General features: G+C 40.0%; 1 protein-coding gene across 2 annotated transcripts in view; it reads left to right on the forward strand.

Moving 5' to 3' along the window:
* adgra3 (adhesion G protein-coupled receptor A3) overlaps positions 1–18,535 on the forward strand; it is a 147,055-nt gene that overhangs the window by 63,206 nt on the left and 65,314 nt on the right. For both annotated transcript variants that reach the window (XM_048603661.1, XM_048603655.1), the window contains exons 3-6: positions 6,919–6,990; positions 12,315–12,386; positions 14,962–15,033; positions 17,591–17,751. In XM_048603661.1, coding sequence (XP_048459618.1) covers positions 6,919–6,990; positions 12,315–12,386; positions 14,962–15,033; positions 17,591–17,751 — 377 coding nt within the window. The remainder of the gene's footprint in view (positions 1–6,918; positions 6,991–12,314; positions 12,387–14,961; positions 15,034–17,590; positions 17,752–18,535) is intronic.

The following is an 18,535-nucleotide window of genomic DNA, read 5'->3' on the forward strand; positions in this document are numbered from 1 at the left end:
TGAATAGTGAAGAGGATATTGATGGATTTCAAGGGGACAGACAAATTTGAGGAATGGGCACACAAAAACCTCAGATGAAATTCAATATATAGAAATGCAAAGTGATTTGATACTGGCATGAGGCATGAGAAGGGGCCCATACCCCAGTTGAATCTAATCTTCTAATGGATCAATATTCACTCCAGCTGCTTTCATCATTATATCCTCATAAGCACGCGAAAGAAGCTTCTGTAGTTTTTCCAAATGTCTGGCCTGTTGCTAATCTTTGCAGCATTTCATGTTTTTTGCTTTAATTTGATACCATCCTTAACTGTCCTAGTTACAAATGATACATCTGTTCCATAGAGCATCAAGAGAATATCTTTGACAGTAATAAATATTGCCTTAAATATCTTGACATTGTTTTTTGACGTTTCACCTTTTAAGCATATTTTCCCAAACCACTTTAGCAGACTATCTTCATATCCTTGAATTTGTTTTATTTAAGCTTAAGGCTAATTCCAAATAGTTCCAAATAGTTATTTCTAGATTCACGTTTCTCACCCTTACATTGAATGTGATATTCTATTGTATTATATTCATTCTTTGCAAAAAGGATCTTTCACTAAGATTCTCTCACCCATTGCCCAGAAATTTTTCTTTTTCTCTTTGGTAATTGCCCAAACTTCATTTGATGGCTCTTGTTGAATCCATTTGGATTATGCTGTTGGGCAGGCATTCTAGATCCTAACTATTCACTGTTTTGCCAAAAGATTTTCTTCATGTAATCATTGCCTCTTTTGTCACTCAGTGTCCTGTGGTTTTTGATATTTCTGCTAAAGATAAGAGGCCCTCTCTATCTACTCATAAAAATCCCTCTTGATTTTGAACCCTTCCATCAAATCTCCTCCCAAGCTTCCGTCTTACAAGGAATACAGTTCCAACTTCTGAAATCAAATCATGCAACTGAAGTTTCTTTATTGCTGGAACATTCTAATAAATCTTTTCTGCACCCACTTTAATCCCTTTCCCATCCTACCCAGAACTGGATATGATACTCCAATTGAGGTTGAACCACTGTTTTATACAGGCTTATCAGAACTAACTTGCTTTTGCAGTCAATCTGTCCGTCTGTTTATAACACCAAGGATCCCAAATGATGTATGAACTACTTTTCAACTTGCCCTGCCACCCCTGTGATTTGTATACATTTCCATCCAGGTGCCTTTACTTTTGGAAGTTCTTTAGAATTGTACTCTTTATTTGTTGTGCCTGTTTTAGAACTCCACTCCAAATGAATCAATTTGCATTTCTATACATTGAATTTCATCTGTTGTTTATGTGTGTCCGTTCCATACATTTGTCTGCCCTCTCAAAGTCCATCATTATCCTCCTCACAGTTAACAATACTTTGTTTCTTTCCTGCACAAGTTTTAAAATTGTGTCCTGTACACCGAAGTATTAGTCATTAATCTATGTCAGGATAGAGAGGTTTCCTAATACTGACTCCTGAGGAAGCGCATTGCACATTTTCTTTTAGTATCATAAACAATTATTTACTGCTACTGTTTGTTTCCTCTCATTCAGCAAATTTCCTATCCAATCTCCCACTATTCCTTTTATTTCAAAGACTCTAACTTTGCTGATAATTCTGTTTTGTGGTATTTAAACTACTCATACAAGTTAATTAAGTATGATTTATCCATGAAAAAATACATGCTGACTTTCCTTAATTAGTTCACATTCTAAGCAGCAGTTAATTTGTCCTGAATTACTGCTTTTAAAAACTTTCCCTCCACTGAGATTTAACAGAGACCTTTAGTTACACCCTTTATTCAGCAGAGGTGTAATATTTGCAATTCTCCAGTCCTCTGGTATCATCCCTGTGTCTGAGAAGGTTTGGACGATTATGAGCAGGGCCTTTACAATTTCCACCCTTCGTTTTCTAGTGTACTTGGATAAATCAGTCCCCATCTATGTGACAGCATCAACTTTAAGTACAACTGGCCTTTCTAAACCCTAATAATGTACTGATTCACCAGAAATTGGGTAATATTTTCTTCCTTGGTCAAGACTGGTATTCATTCAGTGACTCAGCCAAGCCTTCTGTCCCTATGAATGACTTCCCTATTAGGTCCCCAATTGATCCCACTTACGACTGACTTGCAAAGAAATGTGTGGATTCCCTTTTATATTAGCTTCCAGTGACTTCTCATACTTTCTCTTTGTTTCTTACTTACTTTTCACTTCCCAAACCTTTTGTATTTAGTGTGATTCTCAACTGTATTATCCACATGACGTTTGTAATATGTACCGTTTTGCTGTGTCAGCTTTCTCTCCTCATCCTTTAAGGAGCTTTGGGAGTTGATTGCCCTACCTTCTGCTCATCATGTGAATGTACATTGACTGTACCTGAACTCTTCCAAGGCAGCTCATTTCTATGTTTCAGTTTTGCCTGACAATGCTTGATTCCAGTGTATGTGGACCAAATCTGTTCTCAGCTGATGATAGAATTTGGTCCTACCTCAATTTAATTTTTTTTTACCCTGTATTTCTCATTTTCCTTTTCCATAGCCAACTTAAACATTATACACAAAGACAGAAATTGCTGCAAAAGGTCAGCAGGTCTGGCAGCAAGTGTGAAAGAAATCAGAGTTGATGTTTTGGGTTGAGTGACCCAACCTCAGAACTCAACTCCGCAGTTCTTTTGGTTTTTATTAAACATTATAATGTATCATGATCATTGTCTCCTGAAAATTTCACAACTGACACTTGATTCATTTAACCTGACTCACTCCACAGAACCAGGAACAACATTCCAGGGGCTTGACACCATGCAGGATAAAGTAGCCTGTTTGAGCGTTGCCTCATTCACAACCGCAGATATTTACTCCCACACCATATTTACTCCCACACCACAGTATGTGTACCATCTCGAAATGCATTACAACAACTCCTCAAGGTTTCGCTTATTATCATCTCTGAATTTCAAGATCTCTGGCAGCTAGAGGGAGGGGCAAGTGCATTAGGGGCAAAGGAAGAATGCCACTTTCTAATCTGTACGGCAACTCAACTTGGAAATGTATAACTGCATCTGTTGCTGGATCATTGCAATGTGGACTTACTTACTCCACACAATGTGGTTATTTGCAGCTACACCTCAACATTACCCTGTCTCAAGATAAGTTTCATGGTAAGTCCTAATTGCTTACCTTATTAGCGAGGCTCACATCAATTAAAAGTAGATCAGTTCTTAGATTAATATGTGTAAAATGACATTTTTAGCAAATGCATTTAAGTGAAAGCAGAAGAATATAAATTTGAGACCGTGTAATTTATTTCTGAGAATTTTCTTTTTCCCTTTTCCCCTTTTAAAGCTCCAATGCTTAGTGGGGTGTCAGCTTTCCATAAATGTCATCCAAGTTTTCTTGCGCACTTCCATGATTTGATAGCTGAAACCAGTCACCCAAAGAATGCATTCAAATTCTTGAAGGAAAAGAAATATAGAACTGAATGCAGTTAAAACATTGTGATACTCTTTTGCTATTCAAATACAATTAACCAACAACTGGCAATTGTTTTTTTTAAATGCTGGATACAGTTTCTTTGCATGTAATAAGCAGAAATGCTGATTTTCATACTCTACAGCAATGAGCATAAGGTTGTTTCTAGTGTTAAATGGGTTGAGAAAGGGTCAGAAAGAGGCATTGTTGACTTGCATGTCATGCAGTTCTGAGGAAAGGTCACCAGACCGGAGACGTTAACTCTGATCTTTCTTCACAGATGCTGCCAGAGCTGCTGAGCTTTTCCAGCAACTTCTGTTTTTGTTCCACGTTAATGCTGTAGTCATCTCTAGAATTCCAACCTCTCATCACACGCTACATGAGTGCCTTTCATCCTATTGTATACTAACTTCTGCTCAATTCTCCCCCTTCTCCTTGGTGACATTCACTGGATGTTTGTTTCCCATTGTTTTGATGTCAAAACTCTGGGATTAATATAAAAATACTTTTATAGCTGTTCTGTAGATCACTTTGTAAAAGTCCACCTTGCCAGTAATAATGCTTAGCTCTCGCCCTCGGATCTTCTGTGCAGAATTATTACTCGATTTTCCCCCTCTACTCATTCCCTCAGTGGCAAAGCCTTCAGGAATCCAGCCATGCATTTGAGAAATGTTTCCAGCAGACGTTGTCCCAAAATGCTCACTTGTTGCCAACTTCCAACCAAGTGCCCAAACTTTTTCTTATTTGTGAAATGCTCTGAACATATTGGCCCCATGATAAAAATGTGGATTGTTGAACTGTTAACCCAGAGAAGTTCCAAGTCTAATTTCTACCAAGTTACTCAATCTTAGTTAGTAAACAATGAGTCAAGATTGACACAAATGACAAACAGTAGCCTTCGAGAGGGGTAGAGAAAAATCAGTTCTGTCACTTTTCTAATTATTCATGGGAGATGGATATCACATGAACGTTATGGCCATTTCGAATTTCCCTTGAGGAGTTGATGAGGAGCTGCCTGAGAACTGAAGAAAGTCCCAGAATTTTGACCCAGTGACAATGAAGGAAGGTAAAATATTTCCAAGTTTTTCTCTCAATCTGTGCACTGGGTACCTGTCTCTAAGTGTCCTTGCAGCAGCCTTCCTACCCTGGTTTTCTTTACACCCTGCAGTGAAATTTTTGCTTCCAAAGCAGCTTGCAAGTAGATCAGAGAGGTGCCATGATGGTCATGGGTTGACAAATATTGGATGCCATTGTCTGTGAATGAGGGGTGCATGTGGCTGATGCCCATGGATTGTATCCTGAGATGCTAAAATGGTCCTAAGCAATATGGAGGCTGGTCATAGCCAATGGTGAGCTGAAGTTGCTCTGACTTCCACATTGAGAATTCTTGATGTCTATCTTGTTTGTAAGACAGGATACTTGATATTGATGAGGTAGGTGATGGTGTTTAATAAGCAGTTTAACAACTTGTGGACCCCTCCCCCAGCCCCAAATTATCAACTTCATTCTGCCAATAGTGAGAAACTTAACTTGCCACTTGGCAAGTACATAAAACGTAGAGTAAATTTCCCCTGATTGTTGTGAGAGCTCTGGCTGAACTTCTTGCCATAGTCCATGTTACTCAGGCTCCTATAAGATTTTGCCAATAGATTTTCAGGTTTCTTACTCATTTACTTGGATAGTTACTATGAAAAGTTAGATTAAAACTAGTTCTAATCCCTGGGTAACTGTACTACTGTCAGTTCCAGTGCTGGGACCCACCGAAGCCACAGCATTCAACCTCCACCATGACCCACCTGCACCCTCATCCATCTGTCTACTATAATTGCCATCTCTTCATAGCCTTTCAGATTCTCAAACTGACTTTGAATCTTTAAACATTACTTGCAGGAATATGGCAGGGGATACCATAAATCGGGTGCATGCCTTTCACTTAGGTTTGTTGTGTTCTCTGTGAGGATTCTTATGGGTCAAGACTTCTGCAGAATCCTCCATCAAAAAACAGGCCCACAACATTGTAGGGAAGGGAATGTTTACCTGACCCGGTGTGGAAATCAGAAGTATTGAACCGTTGTGTTTGGCTATAGTAATCATGATTTTAATTTAACCACAGTTCTTCATAGTAATAGAAATCCTAAGTAAATCATTTCTATTTATTGACGTGTATATTCCACACAAGTTCTCCACTGTTAGAAAGTTAGTTGTTATATGTTATGTTCCCTTCAATTTTAATAGTTTTGTGGACTTGAATTTCAACAAGTGTGGAGTACTATATATTTTTTCAAAGTAGTTACTGAAAGGACAGTCAAACCTTTTGTTTGTAAGGTGTTCTTGAAAGGCACATGTCTTATAATAACTGCGCATTTCTTGCAGGTCCCCTGCCCGGGTTTATCACTGTTAATTCGCAGCTTCTGCTTTGGGGATTGTTTAGATTTTTTTAATTGCTGGCCAGCTAGGCAAAAGAAAAGGACTTCCTTGCCCATCTCGTGTGTGTGTGTGTGTGTGTGTGTGTGTGTGTGTGCGCGCGCGCACTGGGGGGACTTGGAAATAAAACCCTTGTTGTGGATCCATTGTTGTATTTGGAGCCCTGTTCCAATCTGAGCCTCGATTGTTCTCCTGCAAAATGTCCAGAAGAATCCTTGATCCTGTGTTTGCTCAGCAAGCTGCATTGGCTAAGATCCTGGAGACATCTGCTTCTGTTTGATAATATCTGCCTTTGTTTTCCAGAGCGTCAGACTGGCTGCCATTTGAACATTCCATACCCTATGTTTTTCTTCCTTCACGTACTGAGACTTGTTAGCTAAAAGTGTTTACCTCCTGCACCACCCCCCTCCAAATAAAATGAGTCTCGATAGAGAAGAATCCATCTTTTTCTCATTTATGATTGTTTATGTGTGCATTGTGTGACTTAGCGGTAAACATTTAAATTTTTACATTCCAAACCAAATGTGTTAACCAGTTTTGCATCATCATTGAATGTATTGTTTTATAATAAATCAATAACTTTGTTTTTATTAAAAGGAACCTAGTGATGTTTCTTTTTATTTCAAGTCCAAGATAGAGGAAACCTTCAATTGGCTGTATTGGGAACTGGATAAAACCTTTATGTTGTGACCGGTTGAGTCGCGGGACTAGAGAAAGAGAGTGCTCTCTTCCAATCTTGGTCATAACATATATAAAAGATGTTTTTATTGAGTTCTTTTTGATCAGCCTCATAATATGTGTTATGACACGCTTCAGGTAGGACCTGAACCTGGGCTTTCTGACTCGGGCAAAGGGATACAACTGTCGCACCACAAGATTCCTAATGCTGTTATTGCTACTTTGGATCTAGCAGCTATCCTTAATACTGGGTCATTCACAGAAGTAAGCATTGTACTCCAACTAAGTTGAATATGAAGTATTACAATTAATACGTGCTTTTACTTTCTTGCAGAGACATAAAGAACAATCTTATCAGTAACATAGAACCTGGTGCTTTCTGGGGACTTTCAGCATTGAAAAGACTGTGAGTATTGATGTACATGTGTGATGCATCAGTGGCTGATTATGGTTTCTACTCTTTTAAACAAAACATTCCTCAGGTTGGACAGCCCCTGGTAAGGCACTGTAACAAAAACAAATCAACCAGTCAATGGAAACTCACAGAACTGGAACGGAAACGTATCAAAATCAAATTAAAATGATTATGGTTTCTCTATTTCATATTTTGAAGAGAGAAGTGCTGTTTGAAAATTTTTAACCCTTGGAACTATCATCTTTATTTAGATCATTTGTGGTAATTTTTGTGATGGTTCATTTTACAAACCCATCTGATTTTCATTTCTCTTTACCTGAGTTGGTTGAAATGTCCAAGAACAGGTTTATAATGGTTAACCAATCTCTTATTGCTCATTTAATAACCTCCTGTAAAGTTGAACGTTCAATCCAACATTTCAGTTAATCTCATTTAGGATGTCAAACAGACCTAAAATACAATGCACCTTGATGGGACGGCTGTTGTAGCACTGTGCCCTACCTCTGGATCAGGAGGCCCGAGTTCACGTCCCATTTCCACAGATGTGTAACAACATCTGTGAATAGGTTGACTACAAAATATCTGTAATGCATCTTAAGTTATATACTATTGCCAAATGTTAGTGTTTAAAGCTGATCTATAAATGTGCAAGTTTTTTAGTTCAATGCATATGACACCGCTACTTTTATTAAGACGTTTAGCAACTGCATCCATACAACGGCCATAAATCTAACATGATTTTTTTTTAATGTCCCATAAATACGGAACAGAGCCAAAAACCCAATTTCTGACACTAATTAGATTTTAAAAAATACCTTCTAAATTTCCTTTAAATTACTTCTGTACTATTGTTTCTTGGACAAGGGCGTTCTGTTATGAGAGATAGTAGGAACTGCAGATGCTGGAGAATCTGAGACAACAAGGTGCAGGGCTGGATGAACACAGCAGGCCAAGCAGCATCTGCTCCTATGATGCTGCTTGGCCTGCTGTGTTCTGTTATGAGTTTGCTCAAGAAGCCTGAAACCTAGCAATGGAGATCATTGTTAAAACGCATTCCTTTTGCAGCATTAACTGTTGCATTCTGAAGTAAAACATCCAGAAGCACTTTGAAATCTTTGAAAGTACAAGGGTAGCTACTTAATGTAAGTGTGGGGAGGTGGGGAGGTGGGGTGGTGGTAATAAGGATGAACATTCCTTGTAAGCTGTGCAGCTGCTCCAAGGATTCGCACATGGCGATTGGCGAGCTGATGCTGTTCACAATTAACTTCCTGTTCAGGAAGTCACTGCCACACATGGACCTCTGCGCAGTCTGCACAGAAGAAAAACAATTAGCAGGAATGCTGTTATAGACAGAGGTGGTGGTGATGGCGATGGTGGTGGTAGGCAGCGGATTGGTGAGGGGTAGAGTACCAGGTGAATGAGGGGCATGGGGTGCCATGAGAGTGGGATGCATGCTTAGGGTAGGTTGAGGTTGGGGTTAGGGGTTGATGTCCAGTCTAGCAGGGTTTGATTGAGTCCAGGGTAAGGGGAGTTAGGAATGAGTGGGTGCGGTGTGACTGGTGCAATGGAGTTGGTAGGGGTATCAGGTTTGAAAATGGGGTTGTTAGGTCCAGAGGGTGTTAGGGTCTGGATTGGTTGTGGGGGAGGGGTGGGTGTGTGTTGAGATTTTGGTTTGCAGTTACCCAGGAGTTAGTAGGATTATAATCACAGAGTCATAGAGTTACACAGCTTGAAAACAGACCTTTCAGTCCAATGTGCTGACCAAACATCCCAATCTGACCTCGTCCCATTTGCCAGCATTTGGCCTATACACCTCTAAACCTTTCCTATTCAAGTCTTCATCTAGATGCTTCTTAAATATTGTATTTGTACCTGCCTCTGCCACCTCTTCTGGCAGCTTGTTCCATATATGCACCATCTTCTGTGTGAAAAAGTTGCTCGTCAGATTCCTTTTAAATATTTCTTTTCTTACCTCAAACCTATGCCCTCTAGCTTTGGACTCGCCTACTCTAGGAAGAAGATGTAGGCCAATAACCCTATCCATACGCCTTATGATTTTATAAACCTCCATTGAGGGCATTATGATGGCTCAGTGGTTAGCACTGCTGTCTCACAGGGACTTGGGTTCAATTTCAGCCTCGGGTAACTATCTGTGTGGAGTTTGCACGTTCTCACCGTGTCTGCGTGGGTTTCCACCTGGTGCTCTGGTTTCCTCCCACAGTCCAAACATGAGCAGGTTAGGTGGCTTGGCCGTGCTAATAGTGTCCAGGGGTGCATCGGTTAGGTGGATTAGCCATGGTAGGGGATTGAGTCTGGTTGGGATGCTCTTCGGAGAGTTGGTGTGGACTTGTTGAGCCAAATGGTCTGTTTCCACACTGTAGGGATTGTATGGATTCTATTCTACAGATAAGGTCACGCCTCAGCCTCCGACACACTGGGCGAAAAATGCTCCAGCCTATTCAGCCTCTCCCTATAGCTCAAACCCTCTATTCCCAGCAACATCCTTGGAAATATTTTCTGAACCCTTTCAAGTTTAACAACAATTTTCCTATAGCAGGGAGACCAGAATTTACCACAGTATTCTAAAAGTGGCCTCTCTGATGTCCTGTACAGCTGCAACATGACATCCTAACTCCTATACTCAATGCATTGACCAATGAAGGCAAGCGAGCCAAATGCCTTCTTCACCACTTTGTCTACCTGCGACTCCACTTTCTAGGAACTATGTAGCTGCACCCCAGATCTCTTTGTTCGGCAACAATTCCTGGGGCCCTACCATTAACTGTATAAGTCCTGCCCTGGATGGCCTTATCAAAATGCAACGTCTTGCATTTATCTAAATTAAACTCAAATCTGGCACTTCTCGGCTCATTGGCTCATCCGATCAAAGTCCTGTTGTACTCTGAAATAATCTTCTTCGCTGTCCACTACACCACCAATTTTGGTGTCATCTGCAAACTTACTAACCTTACCTCCTATTTTCACATCCAAATCATTTACATAAATGACAAAAATCAGTGGGCCCAGCTCCGATCCTTGCGGCACACTGCTGGTCACAGGCCTGCAGTTTGAAAAACAGGCCTCTACCTTCACCCTCTGTCTCCTACCTTCAAGCCAATTTTGTTTCCAATTCCTCTAACCTTTCCTCAGCAGCTGTTGAGTATAAGTAAATGAGAACCCTCTGAATTCTCCAAATTTATGCAAATCTTTGGAGGTCTCCAAAGACAAGGAAATTGCCCAGCAGACTTTTCAATTGCCTGGACAATTTCCATGGGATGGCCTAATTTGGGATATCTTGCATACAACTCCAGTCTGCACTACTGCAATGGCTATGTGGCTGCATGAATGTATGGGCCAATAATCGAACTTCCCCCGTATCTGTATATCATTCATAGGTTTCAGTATGAGTTTGTTTCTATGTTCCAAACGCCAATTTCTAATGTTGGCTTAGATGCCAGAGCATTGTTTCCCTTTGTGCCCATGTTGCAGCAGCTTAATGTGAGAGACTGAATGCTGCGTACATTTAACCAGTTTCATACTGTGAACCTCCTCACAGCTGTTCCATAAAAGACTTGACACAAGTTCTACATCAGGATTTAAGACATTTTCTTCAGACACCAGAATATACAATCAGGAAATGTAGCCAGCAGTAGTGATGGCAACTTTTAGGGCATTATTTGATCTTCATTTTCTGTAGCAACTGAAATCCTTCAAATGACATATGAGAATGCACATGAAAAGAAGGGTTGTCAGAAAGTCTGTAGTCTCAGATCTGCCTTCAGGTCTCTTTGCAAGGTCTTTCTACAAAAAAAAACTGATGTGTAATGTGTGACAAGTGCACAGAATGAGACTTCAGCGGAGATGAAAAATGATGAGGGAGACATAGAAAAGAGAGAAGGAGACTAAAAGAAACAAAACTTGTGAATTAACATGTCAAGTTTTAAGAAAATATGGGTATAGTGAAATGAATAAAGCAGCAGATGTTAGGTATGCAGAATGAGAGGAGTTAACCTCTGGGCAGTTAGTCTGTACAATGTGCTGAAAACCCAGCCATCCCTCATTTACATGGAACCAGCTGTCAAATGGCCAAAGTAGGTGGTTTGTGTGCCTAGAACATCGCCTGGGCGGGGGCCAGTGTTGCAAGTACAAAACGTGGCAGTGGCCCAATTACATTGTAGAGGGCAGAGAAGTGCTGTGTCTCTTGTGGACACCACAGAAAAACTTAAAATTTAACTTGCAATGTCAGCCGTATTATCGGCGAAACTTTTTGCAGAGTGTTACAACCAGTACTAACCGAAAGAAACAACTGGAACTGGCATACAAACCTGATTTATGTGCAACAAGTGACGAACAATCTGAATTAGGCAGACCCTGGTAGTGGTAAAATGCTTAGAAATTCACAATGGCCCAATCATTGCTGTTGTAATAAGTCTGACAATATGTGCTGATTCCAGCAAATTAAAATCAACCAAGGGAGACCGGAGTCTACCAAGGAGGGGGAAAAACAAAAAAAAAGTTATATTTTATCCATAAATATCCTTACTCATCCAGTTAACTAACATTGCTCTCTTTCTCCCTCCACTCTAATTAATAAACACATTATTATGTTGCCTTCATTAGTTGCTATTTCTTATTTGTGTTCTTTTTCACAGGCAAAGTTGTACCTAGCAAGGTTTTGCAAAGACCAAGTTACCTAACTCACCAGTTAAACTGTTTTTTTAGTGCAAGTGTAAATTAAAAAATGACGTTGCTCACACAATAGCAAACAATGTCCCAAAGCATTTCCAATCCACCTGAGCAAATGGATCAAGCTCAGGTTAAAGTGGAACTCTTATCAATGCAAGCAATTCTCCCAGGTGCTCAGATTCTGGAGCAGGGCTTGAATCCAATAACTCAATTGAGAGAGAACTCTGACTGAAATTGATGGTTATTGAGTACATAAATGCTAATAGTAACAATTGTGAAGACCTTATTAATCAACTGTTTTTCACCCTTTCTATGGTGGTTAGAGACTGGTGTGATACAGATTCAGTTCCTCTGGGTCCTGAATCTTGGTTGCTTCACCGAAAAAGTTGAAACATCATCAACAGGAACAGGATAAAATCTGATCATATTCCAAATTATGATGATCCTGGATGCCTCTGAGCACCTGGGTTGCAGTGAAGTTGTCTTCTTTGGGAGAAGAGTATCCAACAGAGGAAAAGATGATGATATATGGATGTTTGACTTCACAAATTACACAGCCTACGAAAATGAAACAAGATTCACCTACTGTATCTAGTAACCGATATAACATGACATCTTTTCTGTTACAGGGATTTATCTAACAACAGGATAAGCTGTCTAAATGGCGAAATATTCAGAGGCATCCCAAACCTTATCCGATTGTAAGTGATCAGTTAAGTCAATTTAGCTTTTTGCTTTAAAACAGTATTTAATTTGATGTTTTTAATCTCGTCATTTCATATATTTCATCTAATTATGTAGTATTTCTTAGAAAATACTCCACAGGAAGAGGCCATTCATCCCAACCATTCTTATGCTTAATTGGGGACTCCTCCCCCCAACCTTACCAAATGCTATTAGCCCAACCCTCTTTTTTTTCCTTTTTCTCTCATGTGCTTCTCTGGCATCCTCTTAAATGTATCTATATTACAAATGTCAACTATTCCTGTAGTAGGGAGTTCCATATTTCTCTATACTGGTAAAAGAAGTTCTATTTGAATTCTCTGTTTAATTTCTTGATGATAATCTTAAATTCACATCCTCTGGTTTTGCTGTTCTGCCACAACGGGGAAAAATGGGACTGAATTTTTAAAGCCCCTGAATGATGAGAGCATTGGAATGTCAGTTTACCAAACGTGGCAAGATTGGAGAAATGAAATTCTCAACTTCAAGAAAACAAGTGCAATTTTGCGCACTAAGTTGGAATAGTGAGATCAGAATCTCGCTAGTGAACAGCGAAAGGGCCATTTACTTGTATTAACCTCTTATTACCTGTTCTTGCCTCATTTGTATGCTGTCTGCTATTCTCCCACGTGGCAGAAACTAGGTGGTGACAATTCCTGACGTGAAAATCAGAGTGGGTACCTGGCTCCAGTTCGCCACTGGTTCCTCGACCAGCAGTCCCCAACACCTTGAGAATGGTGTGAGTGTGGAATGCGCTGTTGACAGTGGTAGTGGAGTCAGATACTTTAGAGACGTCTAAGTGACTCTTGGATAGGCACATGGAGGATAGTAAAATGTCGGGTATGCAGGGTAGATTGATCTTAGTAGGATAATAGGTCGGTACAACATTGTGCGCCGAAGGGCCTGTACTGTGCTGTACTGTTCTATGTTCTATGTACCATGCACTTCATGAGTAGTGACCCACCTGCACACCCTCCACCCTGTCCACAGAGGTTGACACCAATCTCTCAACATAGCACATTTCCAACTCACTTTGCATAAAGTTTCCACTTCAGTGCTGCATTTTGGAGTGCAGACACCTTACATTGAAATGATGCGGCCAGGCTGCATTTCATGAGTGTACCTCGGGACTCCTGGCTTGCTTGCCCTCTTAATGCTCACTCACTTTGTACCGACTTGGATGCTCACAGCATCCCTACCTTGTCTTTCTGTTTGGGCATTGCCACATCATTCAAAACTTACAGGCTCACATACCTCTGTCTTGCCTTGACTCTAATGCAGAAGCAAAGCTGGGTAACTTTACCTTGTTGCCAGCAGTGTTCAGTCAAAGGGAATGGGCAAGATGCTTTACAGCATTATGCTACATTAGTATCAACATTTACAATGTGCTAGAAGCTTGTGTGGCAAACACACAAATGTGCTTCAACCAAGTGCCGTGTCTGAAAGTCTAAGTGGAGTAGTACTCAGTCACGTTAAGTGAACTGTTGTCATCAGGGTGTATCAACACAGTAAGTCAAGAGCATCATCTGATATCCGTACAGGGGCTTAGGCACAGTCATTTGGACACTCGGGGTAGTCAGCTGTTCCCCAACTTTTCAGTCTGGGGAGAGTGTCAAGAATAATCCTGCAGGGGCCGTGTGACCTGACAGGAGATTAGTTGTAAGTGAGTCAGAGAGCTGCACAGAAATCAGTCAGGAGTCTGGTCAGTCATTGTCAGGGCTGTCATTCCAAGTCAGTCAGGGGTGGACCACAGTCACAACTGAACAATGACAGAATGTTAAGCTGTGCTGGGCATTAGGGAAAGAATGGCACTCCATTGGAGTTCAAACATGGTATGCATGCAAAGGATGGGTTCCAAATTTGTCTTGATTCTTGTAGCTGCAGCTACTTTTGTAGTTAACAATATAGGTACTAATGCAGAGTCGCAGTAACTTTACGTATGTGTGAGCTTTGATTGGCAATGAAATGTCACACGTGTGACCTGTGTGTTCTCAGAAGCTGTTCTTTTACATTTCCCTCCCATTACATGTACTTTGAAGGACTATTACTGGTTGGCAGTGACTAATGTGGTGCACAGTTGGGCTTTAAATATGACGCAGAGGTTGGAAATCACAGAATGTCTTGGCAGTGCTTTGCCACTAGTGAGTGCACAATTTGGTAAAAGTGGTACCAGAGAGGCATAGTGTATAATAAGGTGAGCAGTAGACAATTGCATGAAAAAGTTGCTGGAACTCGTGGGAAGAAACCTGCCATGAAATTTCCAAAATTGGCTCTTGGGCAATGTTTGGTAAATTTCCGCCCACTTTGGTTGAAATGTTTTAACTGCCTCTAAAAATGCATCCCTCCGCTTTCTCTTGAGAGAAAAAAACCATCTAGGTTGTTAACCTTTTTTTGCAGTTCTGCTATCCTTGTAAATGTGTTGTGTGCTCTCTCCAATACCTCCATATCCTTTGTTTTTTTTTATTTCAGTGTTTAGATTGTTAATATAAATTTGTAAACAACAGTTAATGAAGTAGCACAGGTTTTCAAAAACAGATTTCCCTTTTTTTTCAGAAACCTTTCAGGAAACCTGTTTTCTACATTGGCACAAGGGACATTTGAAAACCTTTTGTCACTGAAATACATGTAAGTGATATGCTAAATTTATTTAATTTTTAGCTGTTTTCTCACTTTGTGACAGTTGCACTGACATTTTTTCTACTTGTAACATTTTTACTCAAAACTTTCTCTATTTACATGCTAATCTATGTATTGATTTTGCATTTCAAGAGGTTGCGCTGAAGTGTTGGTTGTGACCAGTTATTATTTTTTTTTTACAATCCATGTATAAAGTTAATAAATAATGAGAGATACTTAATATATTGTGTTCATTCACTTGCTCCACAAAGCAAGAAAAAGTTAACTACTTTTTCTTCAAAAAATACATTAAGTATTCTTTATTGATAAACAGTAATTCAGACCATGTGTAGGTTCTCCTGATACAGTATCCCTGTAATCTTGGTAGAAGAATAACTAATGATTATTAGCACAATTATGCTTTAATGTTATTTCTCCGTGGCCTTCTAATAAAGTCATACTGGATGGTCAAAATAATGCATTTCCTTTGTATTTATCAATGCGAAGATGCATTTGACAGGGAAGCTCTAAGAGTGAACTTGTTAATTATTCATTTTAGGATGTGTGCGGTGAAAGAACTGTTAATTGGCAAAAAATTACTTTCAAAGTAGATGTTTTTCGTTTTGTGCTGGAATATGTTTATGGTTTTTCTTTTGCACATTATCAATATCACTAACCTTAACCTCTGTGTCACACAGAATTATAATTCAGAAGGCAGACAGGCAAACTAGTTCTATATTTCTGTTTTTCTGTTAGTCAGTTGAGGTTATGTGAAGATAATCTGGGTGTGATTCCGAAAATTTACTTTCAAGTGCAAAGCATTTTGAACCAGATTTTTTGACAGCCAGACAATTACTCTTCAGATGAGATTAGCATCTGGGACCCGTGCAGAATTCCCACTGTAGAATACTGCGAAGGAACTGCTCAAGAATTTGAACTTTCAGCTGGAACCCTCTGAAAGTTTCCATTTAAATCTGAGACTTCAGAAGGTTCCGATGAAATTTTGTTAAATATTTACTCTGGTAAAGTTAGACTATTAAATACATAGGTTATGTACTAAACCAACCCCATATTTACCTTGCACATCCCCAACTCACTTACACCCACTCGACCCTGACCTGACATCTCGCTTCTCCCCGCCCCCACCTGCTGCCAGAGCTGACAAAACACCCCTGCCGACCTGAAAAGCCCTGTGACCGGACCTGACCCTACCCAATGAACTCCCTCAATTGGACCCAACCTTTCCCCATTCACCACAACCTTACCCTAACAAGTGCATCACTTACCTTTAACTCTGGCATCCTACCCAGCTGACATCCTACATTGCTGGCACCCTACCTGCTACACGTCTAGCACCCTATCCTCCCAGCACTCCAACATAAGAGTTATCCTATGAATTTACCATTTGACAGCTGCTGTCAGGTGTCTCCTTTTCGGAATTTTCTTTTTCTTTATTCGTACACGGGATGAGGGCATTGCTGCCTAGGCAGCATTTATTACCTATCCCTAATTGCCCAGAGGGTGGTTTAGAGTCAACCACATTGCTGTGGGTCTAGAGTCACATGTAGGCCAGACCAGGTAAGATGACAGTTTCCTTCCCTAAAGGACATTAGTGAACTAGATGGGTTTTTCCAACAATCGGCAATGAATTCATGGCCATCATTAGACTCTTAATTCCAGATATTTTTATTGAAATCAAATTCCACCATCTGCCATGGTGGCATCCAAGCCCAGGTTCCCAGAACAATATCTGGATCCCTGGATTAACAGTCCAGCAATAATACCATTAGGCCATCACCTCCCCCATAAATTGGGAACTGACTGCTGTGAAAAGCTGGTGTGGTTTGCCCTTCTCTGACGGTTCTGCGCCAAGAGAGAGTGGAAGGCTCCTCATTTCTGAAGGAGCCCTGGTTGGAATTTCTTCTCAGAAATCCAGAGTTTTTTTTTTACAAAGCGGCCAGAGTGGTAACCTGCATAGGATTTTCACCCCTCAGAACCTCCACCCCTACCTCTGTTTGGCACTCCCTGACATCCCACTGCTATTGGCTATTTTAGTTAATAAAAGCCAACATAATTCACTGACTGCCAAATCATGCAGGTAATACAGCGAAAGTTGTATATATTAGCAAGATCCAATATCATGGTGTTATTAAAACTTTTGGTCATGTCAAAGACTCCCTCTAACGTTTACTTTCTTGAATTCTCACATTGTCACAAAACCTAGATGAGTTAAATGAATTTTAAAGAGTGGTTTTATGTCTTTTGTTTGAATACCTTCAACTTATATGCATAACCAAAATACATTTTGTTGGCTTTATTTGATTTTCACAAAATCACTAAAGCCGCCAGTTTCAGATGATGAATTGGAAAATATTACTATAAACACTGTTAGAAAACTTAAAATTGATTTCCGTAACAGTTGTGTGTTCATTAAACATGTTTTAAATGCCTTTTTGATCACCTTGATCCCTGGATTTTGTTACGACTATAGTTTTTTTGAGAGAACAATCTTGGCAAAGAAAAATTATTTGGAAACAAAGCACTTTTGTTTTCCTTTTGTTGTCAGAGAATTTCAGACTGATTATCTTCTGTGTGATTGCAACTTACATTGGATGATTCAGTGGATAAAGACTAAAAACATAACTGTACGAGAAACTAAATGTGCCTTCCCAAAGTCTCTGTATGGTCAGCTAATAACAAGTGTTAAAAAAGAACTTCTTTCTTGTGGTAAGAATTTCAGATTTGACTTTATATTCATTGTAGTAGTGTTAGCGTTACCTGTATAATAATATAATTAAGAGGAAAAGATTCAAAAGAATTTAAACTCCTTTCAAAAAATGGGATTTCAGGCCTTTCCCAGCTGTGTTCTGCATTAACAGTTATAATATGAGCTACACCAAATGTCCAGCAGAATTCCAATCATCCAGGCAAAAATTGGCTGACTGTTGGTCATTGCAGTCTGTATTCAAGTCATGACATGTAACACCTAATCTGGTCATTTCTTGTGCCTTCCATTCTTCCTTCCACCCCTGTCATCTCTTGCTCTTTTCCCTCCAAAAATACCCAAGTGTTTTAAGATTTCCCATGTCTCAAGAGTACATAAAATCTTCTCCCTCATTTGTAAAGACCTAATTCTCCATGCCCTAAGATACAAAAAGCTGAAATCGATACCAAAGGAAGTAATGGATGCAAACAAAATGCCAAAGCTTTGGGGTCATTGGCCATCCACCATAGAAACAGAGAAATTGGAGCAAGTGTAGGCCATTTGGCTCTTCAAGCCTGCTCACCATTCGCTGTGTTCATGACTGACCATCCAGCTCAGTACCCTGTTCCCATTTTCTCCCTATAACCTTTGAACTCTTTAACGTGGAAGAACAATATCTAACTCCTTCTTGAAAATATTCTTATGTTTTGGCCTCAACCACTGTGGCAGAGAATTCCACAGGTTCACCACTCTCTGGCTGAAGACATTTCTCTTTATCTCAAATAAGGTGTAGAGCTGGATGAACAC

The sequence above is a fragment of the Rhincodon typus genome, chromosome 1, assembly GCF_021869965.1.
Source record: "Rhincodon typus isolate 14 chromosome 1, sRhiTyp1.1, whole genome shotgun sequence".
Taxonomy (NCBI): domain Eukaryota; kingdom Metazoa; phylum Chordata; class Chondrichthyes; order Orectolobiformes; family Rhincodontidae; genus Rhincodon; species Rhincodon typus.